General features: G+C 36.8%; 1 protein-coding gene across 1 annotated transcript; it reads right to left on the bottom strand.

Moving 5' to 3' along the window:
• Positions 1–3992: 3992 nt before the first annotated feature.
• On the bottom strand, positions 3993–4418 carry LOC135534743 (uncharacterized membrane protein-like; the record flags this gene model as incomplete). The annotated part of the gene is given in 2 exon segments (XM_064961633.1): positions 3993–4100; positions 4350–4418. Coding segments are annotated over 2 exon segments (177 nt in total), but the record flags the coding sequence as incomplete, so codon positions are not given.
• Between the last annotated feature and the right edge of the window lie 4867 nt (positions 4419–9285).

The raw sequence follows: 9285 nt of genomic DNA, 5'->3' as shown, positions 1-9285 counted from the left end.
AACAGCAAACAAGCACGGACACAGGCGGGCTAACTGAACTTAAATAACCCCAACCCAAAACCCCAAACAAGGAACAGGTGAAGCCAATTAGACCCAACAAAACGAAAGGGGGAAAAGGGATCGTTAGCAGCTAGTAGACCGGGTGACGACGACCGCCGAGCGCCACCTGAACGGGAAGGGGAGCCACCTTCGGTAGGAGTTGTGACACAACCATTATCACATTGAATAAGAGCTTTCTACGTGGTTTCTAATTGGAGTTATTTAGCTGTGTTACTTTGTTCCCCAGTCTTACCTACCTTCATGTATAATATTTAAAATAACTGCTTCGCTTAAGTAAAACATTTTTAAGTTCTTCAATTACCAGCTGAAGCAGGTCACATAATTAAACTTCATATAAAATTTGTGGTGGCTTATTTCTGCTTTACCAATTGAGGAGAGTTACAAACTTCATACACCAGTCAGAGTTATATTTAAACTACATCTTTAATAATAAGAGCTTTGCAATAGCCTTTTGACTTTGAATGATGCGCTATCTCTAATGAACCATTGAAAGTGACTACAGAAAATGACAAAGATCTTTTATAGCCAAGATACACCACTCTCAGCCTACATGACAAACCACAGATCTTAGGAACAGTTCACAAATAAATACTTTTACTTAAGAGAGAGAGTATCCATAGCCAGATAGAATTTGCTATAAACTATCGTTCAGTTTGGTCCTAAGACGAGGTTCTAATCTCATTCCTGGTACTTCATAGCACAGAACCATTACCTCATCCAATGGCATAACTCAATTGTCAACTCTAGATACTCCCATCTCAAGTAAACCCCCTTGACCTCACTCCTGGACAAGCTCACTGAGGGGAGTGACTTGCGCACAGACATTGTGGAGACAAGTAATTGGTGGGGTGCGGGTACAGCGGAGGTAAGCCCAGGCACTGGGTGATGATGAGAGAAGTTGTATCTCTGGACATGCTGGTTGTAATGGGTGAGGTCACCGCATGTGTGGGAGGTGGGACAAAGGAGGTATCAGGGGTATGAAGAGTGGAACTAGAGGCTCCATTGTGAACTAAAACAATGATAACTAACCTGAACAACAGTATACAAGGCATATTGACATTTGAGAGAAACATACAGCGAGGCATACAGTAATCACAGGTGTTGAATTGGGAGAGTTAGCTAAACCAGTAACATAGTTTAACAGATACAGTGGGGAGAACAAGTATTTGATACGCTGCCAATTTTGCAGGTTTTCCTACTTACAAAGCATGTATATACAGGTAATGAGTGGAGAACAGGAGGGCTTCTTCAAGAAAAACTAATAGGTCTGTTAGAGCCGAATTCTTACTGGTTGGTAGGTGATCAAATACTTATGTCATGCAATAAAATGCTTACTAATGACATTAAAATCATACAATGTGAGTTTCTGGATTTTTGTTTTAGATTCCGTCTCTCACAGTTGAAGTGTACCTATGATAAAAATTACAGACCTCTACATGCTTTGTAAGTAGGAAAACCTGCAAAATCGGCAGTGTATCAAATACTTGTTTTCCCCACTCTACATTCACATATGAAGACAATGTTCCATTCTGTCCTCTTCCCTTTCTGATATTCTGCATAGCACCAGAGACATGTAAAAGACAAGCCTGACCTCTCCCCTCTCTGGGCCCCAAGTGACTGAGCACCAGCTGAGGGAAGAAATGCAACTGCCAACACCAGAGTCTATTAGAAATACATTCTAATAAAACCTATTTCACATGAGAATATTATGCAGATATGACATCTGAATGACTTATGTTACCCAACTCATTCTGATTCATCCACCACAAATTACCTTTGTAATTGTGATTTAAAAGGTGTGGACATTTATTTGCTAATTGTTTACATAAAATGCTCCTTGAATGTTGGCTTGTATGACCTATGCAGTGGTTCCCAAACGTTTTATAGCCCCGTACATCTTCAAACATTCAACCTCCATCTGCGTACCCTCCTCACACCAGGGTCAGCTGTACCCCCTCTAGCACCAGGGTTAGCTGTACCCCCTCTAGCACCAGGGTCAGAGCACTCTCAACGGTTGTTTTTTGCCATCATTGTAAGCCTGCCACACACACACACACTATACGATACATCTATTAAACATAAGAATGAGTTTTTGTCACAACCCGGCTCTTATTACCGTTTTGGAGCAGTGGCTTCTTCCTTGCTGAGCGGCCTTTCAGGTTATGTCGATGTAGGACTCTTTTTACTGTGGATATAGATACTTTTGTACCTGTTTCCTCCAGCATCTTCACAAGGTCCTTTGCTGTTGTTCTGGGATTGATTTACACTTTTCGCACCAAAGTACGTTCATCTCTAGGAGACAGAACGCGTCTCCTTCCTGAGCGTTATGACGGCTGTGTGGTCCCATGGTGTTTATACTTGCGTACTATTGTTTGTACAGATGAACGTGGTACCTTCAGGCATTTGGAAATTGCTCCCAAGGATGAACCAGACTTGTGGAGGTCTACATTTTTTTCTGAGGTCTTGGCTGATTTCTTTTGATTTTCCCACGATGTCAAGCAAAGAGGCACTGAGTTTGAAGGTAGGCCTTGAAATACATCCACAGGTACACCTCCAATTGACTCAATGACGTCAATTAGCCAATCAGAAGCTTCTGAAGCCATGACATCATTTTCTGGAATTCTCCAAGTTGTTTAAAGGCACAGTCAACTTAGTGTAAACTAGTGTATGTAAACCAGTGTATGTAAACTAGTGTATGTAGACTTCTGACCCACTGGAATAGTGATACAGTGAGTTATAAGTGAAATAATCTGTCTGTAAACAATTGTTGGAAAAATGACTTGTGTCATGCACAAAAAGTAGATGTCCAAACTGACTTGCCAAAACTATAGTGTGTTAACAAGACATCTGTGGAGTGGTTGAAAAACAAGTTTTAATGACAACAACCTAAGTGTATGTAAACTTCCGACTTCAACTGTATACCAGGAGCTGTGCCAGACCAGCCACGTCTGACTCACCCAGTTGTCACGCATATTATTCACTGGCTTGTATGCGAAGCAGCAATAGTTTCAAAACATCTCCTGACATGTCACTGATGTGTCGTGTTGTTTGATGAAGGCATTGCCTGTGTAGTATTTACATTTTTTTTGCTTTCACAAATGTCTTACTACTTGAGAGTTGTTCGTAATTCTCTCTCAGAATACTCCTGTGGTTTATTTTAAAATTAGCATGTTTTGTTTCTAAATGTTTCGTCAGGTTGTGAGATAGTACTTTTGCACATATAATAAATAAACTGTAGCTGAGGAAAGGTTGCTAGATCGAATCCCTGAGCTGAGAAGGGAAACATATGTTGTTCTGCCACTGAACAAGGCAGTTAACCCACTGTTCCTAGACCAGCTAACCCACTGTTCCTAGACCAGTTAACCCACTGTTCCTAGACCAGCTAACCCACTGTTCCTAGACCAGTTAACCCACTGTTCCTAGACCAGTTAACCCACTGTTCCTAGACCAGTTAACCCACTGTTCCTAGACCAGCTAACCCACTGTTCCTAGACCAGCTAACCCACTGTTCCTAGACCAACTAACCCACTGTTCCTAGACCAGTTAACCCACTGTTCCTAGACCAGCTAACCCACTGTTCCTAGATCAGCTAACCCACTGTTCCTAGGCCGTCATTGAAACTAAGAATTTGTTCTTAAACTGACTTAATAAAAATTGGACATTGTGTTGTTATTTCGCTGAACACTAGATGGTTTCATTTTATTTTTGGCAGTGAAACCAGGCTCCTCAGGCGGAAAAACCTCACCCAAATGTATATCCCCGTTGGAAAATATAAATGGACCGTTTCAAAATCTGAAGGAAAAGAAAGTGAATCACATTTATACTTGGTGTTCCCCCTGACAGCGAACCCCTGGGGGTAGGTTTCAGTATAACTGCTGTAGGCTATTCACTTCCTGCTGTAGGCTATTCACTTCCTGCTGTAGGCTATTCACTTCCTGCTGTAGGATATTCACTTCCTGCTGTAGGCTATTCACTTCCTGCTGTAGGCTATTCACTTCCTGCTGTAGGCTATTCAATTCCTGCTGTAGGCTATTCACTTCCTGCTGTAGATTATTCACTTCCTGCTGTAGGCTATTCACTTCCTGCTGTAGGCTATTCACTTCCTGCTGTAGGCTATTCACTTCCTGCTGTAGGCTATTCAAATCCTACTGTAGGCTATTCACTTCCTGCTCTAGGCTATTCACTTCCTGCTGTAGGCTATTCACTTCCTGCTGTAGGCTATTCAAATCCTACTGTAGGCTATTCACTTCCTGCTGTAGGCTATTCAATTCCTACTGTAGGCTATTCACTTCCTGCTGTAGGCTATTCAATTCCTACTGTAGGCTATTCAGTTCCTACTGTAGGCTATTCACTTCCTGCTGTAGGCTATTCAATTCCTGCTGTAGTCTATTCAATTCCTACTGTAGGCTATTCACTTCCTGTTGCTGCAGCATTCAAATGTAGACTAACCAACTCTTACTTGCAGGCGATCAATTTCTGCTATAAAACTGGTCCAACAGTATGTTTCAGGTGATTATAGGTAAACCAATCCCTCCTAATATACTGGTCCAACAGTATGTTTCAGGTGATTATAGGTAAACCAATCCCTCCTAATATACTGGTCCAACAGTATGTTTCAGGTGATTATAGGTAAACCAATCCCTTATAGCCATTAAACCCTTATAACCCTGATAGCCATTAAACCCTTAATAACCCTTATAGCCATTAAACCCTTATAGCCATTAAACCCTTATAGCCATTAAACCCTTATAACCCTTATAACCCTTATAGCCATTAAACCCTTATAGCCATTAAACCCTTATAGCCATTAAACCCTTATAGCCATTAAACCCTTATAACCATTATAACTTAACCATTATAACCATTATAGCCATTAAACCCTTATAGCCATTAAACACTTATAATCATTAAACCCTTATAACCATAGCTAAACCCTTATAGCCATTAAACCCTTATAGCCATTAATAACCTTATAGCCATTAAACCCTTATAGCCATTAAACCCTTATAGCCATTAAACCCTTATAACCATTATAACTTAACCCTTATAACCCTTATAACCATTAAACACTTATAACCATTAAACCCTTATAGCCATTAAACCCGTATAACCCTTATAGCCATTAAACCCTTATAACCCTTATAACCATTAAACCCTTATAGCCATTAAACCCTTATAACCATTAAACCCTTATAACCCTTATAGCCATTAAACCCTTATAGCCATTAAACCCTTATAACCCTTATAACCCTTATAACCATAAAACACTTATAACCATTAAACCCTTATAACCATTATAACTTAACCCTTATAACCATTATAACTTAACCCTTATAACCCTTATAGCCATTAAACCCTTATAACCATTAAACCCTTATAACCATTATAACCCTTATAACCATTAAACACTTATAACCATTAAACCCTTATAACCATTAAACCCTTATAACCCTTATAGCCATTAAACCCTTATAGCCATTAAACCCTTATAACCATTAAAACCCTTATAGCCATTAAACCCTTATAGCCATTAAACCCTTATAACCATTATAACCTTATAACCATTAAACCCTTATAGCCATTAAACCCTTATAGCCATTAAACCCTTATAGCCATTAAACCCTTATAACCATTAAACCCTTATAACCCTTATAACCATTAAACCCTTATAACCATTAAACCCGTATAACCCTTATAACCCTTATAACCCTTATAGCCATTAAACACTTATAACCATTAAACCCTTATAACCATTAAACCCTTATAGCCATTAAACCCTTATAGCCATTATAACCCTTATCACCATTAAACCTTATAACCATTAAACCCTTATAACCATTAAACCCTTATAACCATTATAACTTAACACTTATAACCCTTATAGCCATTAAACCCTTATAGCCAATAAACACTTATAACCATTAAACCCTTATAGCCATTAAACCCTTATAACCATTATAACTTAACCCTTATAACCCTTATAGCCATTAAACCCTTATAGCCATTAAACCCTTATAGCCATTAAACCCTTATAACCATTATAACTTAACCCTTATAACCCTTATAGCCATTAAACCCTTATAGCCATTAAACCCTTATAACCATTATAACTTAACCCTTATAACCCTATAGCCATTAAACCCTTATAGCCATTAAACCCTTATAGCCATTAGACCCTTATAGCCATTAGGCCCTTATAGCCATTAAACACTTATAACCCTTATAACCATTAAACACTTATAACCATTAAACTTAACCCTTATAACCCTTATAGCCATTAAACCCTTATAGCCATTAAACCCTTATAACCATTAAACCCTTATAACCATTAAACCCTTATAGCCATTAAACCCTTATAGCCATTAAACCCTTATAGCCATTAAACCCTTATAGCTATTAAACCCTTACCACCCTTATAACCATTAAACCCTTATAACCATTAAACCCTTATAGCCATTAAACCCTTATAGCCATTAAACCTTATCCATTAAACCCTTATAACCATTAAACCCTTATAACCATTAAACCCTTATAGCCATTAAACCCTTATAGCCATTAAACCCTTCTAACCATTATAACTTAACCCTTATAACCCTTATAGCCATTAAACCCTTATAACCATTAAACACTTATAACCATTAAACCCTTATAACCATTAAACCCTTATAACCCTTATAGCCATTAAACCCTTATAGCCATTAAACCCTTATAACCATTAAACCCTTATAGCCATTAAACCCTTATAACCATTAAACCCTTATAACCCTTATAGCCATTAAACCCTTATAGCCATTAAACCCTTATAACCCTTATAACCCTTATAACCATTAAACCCTTATAACCATTAAACCCTTATAACCATTATAACTTAACCCTTATAACCCTTATAACTTAACCCTTATAACCCTTATAGCCATTAAATCCTTATAACCATTAAACCCTTATAACCATTAAACCCTTATAGCCATTAAACCCTTATAGCCATTAAACCCTTATAGCCATTAAACCCTTATAGCCATTAAACCCTTATACCCTTATAACCATTAAACCCTTATAACCATTAAACCCTTATAGCCATTAAACCCTTATAACCATTAAACCCTTATAGCCATTAAACCCTTACCACCCTTATAACCATTAAACCCTTATAACCATTAAACCCTTATAGCCATTAAACCCTTATAACCATTAAACCCTTATAACCATTAAACCCTTATCAGCCTTATAACCATTAAACCCTTATAACCATTAAACCCTTATAACCATTAAACCCTTATAACCATTGAACCCTTATAACCATTATAACCATTAACCCTTATAACCCTTATAGCCATTAAACCCTTATAGCCATTAAACCCTTATAGCCATTAAACCCTTATAGCCATTAAACCCTTATAACCATTATAACTTAAACCATTATAACCCTTATAGCCATTAAACCCTTATAGCCATTAAACCCTTATAACCATTAAACCCTTATAACCATTAAACCCTTATAGCCATTAAACCCTTATAGCCATTAAACCCTTATAGCCATTAGACACTTATAACCATTAAACCCTTATAACCATTATAACTTAACCCTTATAACCCTTATAACTTAACCATATAACCCTTATAGCCATTAAACACGATAACCATTAAACCCTTATAACCCTTATAACCATTAGACCCTTATAGCCATTAAACCCTTATAACCATTAAACCCTTATAACCATTATAACCCTTATAACCATTAAACACTTATAACCATTAAACCCTTATAGCCATTAAACCCTTATAGCCATTAAACCTTATAACCATTAAACCCTTATAGCCATTAAACCCTTATAACATTAAACCCTTATACCCATTAAACCCTTATAACCATTAAACCCTTATAACCATTAAACCCTTATAGCCATTAAACCCATTATAACCCTTATAGCCATTAAACCCTTATCATTATAACCATTAAACCCTTATAACCATTAAACCCTTATAGCCATTAAACCCTTATAACCCTTATAACCATTAAACCCTTATAGCCATGAAACCCTTATAGCCATTAAACCCTTATAGCCATTAAACCCTTATAGCCATTAAACCCTTATAACCATTATCACTTAACCATTATAACCCTTATAGCCATTAAACCCTTATAGCCATTAAACACTTATAGCCATTAAACCCTTATAACCATTATAACCATTATAGCCATTAAACCCTTATAACCATTAAACCCTTATAGCCATTAAACCCTTATAGCCATTAAACCCTTATAGCCATTAAACCCTTATAACCATTATAACTAAACCCTTATAACCCTTATAACCATTAAACCCTTATAACCATTAAACCCTTATAACCATTAAACCCTTATAACCCTTATAACCATTAAACCCTTATAGCCATTAAACCCTTATAGTCATTAAACACTTATAACCCTTATAACCATTAAACACTTCTAACCCTTATAACCATTAAACCCTTATAACCCTTATAGCCATTAGACCCTTATAGCCATTAAACCCTTATAACCCTTATAAACCCTTATAGCCATTAAACCCTTATAACCCTTATAACCATTAAACCCTTATAACCATTAAACCATTATAGCCATTAAACCCTTAACCCTAAACCCTTATAACCATTAAACAACTTATAAACATTATAACCCCTTAGTCATTAAACCCTTATAGCCATTAAACCCTTATAGCCATTAAACCCTTATAGCCATTAAACCCTTATAACCATTAAACCCTTATAGTCATTAAACCCTTATAACCATTATAACTTAACCCTTATAACCATTAAACCCTTATAACCATTAAACCATTATAACCATTAAACCCTTATAACCCTTATAACCATTAAACCCTTATAAACATTAAACCCTTATAGTCATTAAACCCTTATAGCCATTAAACCCTTATAGCCATTAAACCCTTATAGCCATTATAGCCATTAAACCCTTATAGCCATTAAACCCTTATAACCATTATAACTTAACCCTTATAACCCTTATAGCCATTAAACCCTTATAGCCATTAAACCCTTATAGCCATTAAACCCTTATAGCCATTAAACCCTTATAACCATTATAACTTAACCCTTATAACCCCATAGCCATTAAACCCTTATAGCCATTAAACCCTTATAACCATTATAACTTAACCCTTATAACCCTTATAGCCATTAAACCCTTATAGCCATTAAACCCTTATAGCCATTAGACCCTATAAC

Source organism: Oncorhynchus masou, unplaced genomic scaffold (genome assembly GCF_036934945.1).
Source record: "Oncorhynchus masou masou isolate Uvic2021 unplaced genomic scaffold, UVic_Omas_1.1 unplaced_scaffold_3904, whole genome shotgun sequence".
NCBI classification, from domain to species: domain Eukaryota; kingdom Metazoa; phylum Chordata; class Actinopteri; order Salmoniformes; family Salmonidae; genus Oncorhynchus; species Oncorhynchus masou.
This window is presented reverse-complemented; position numbering and strand designations above follow the sequence as displayed.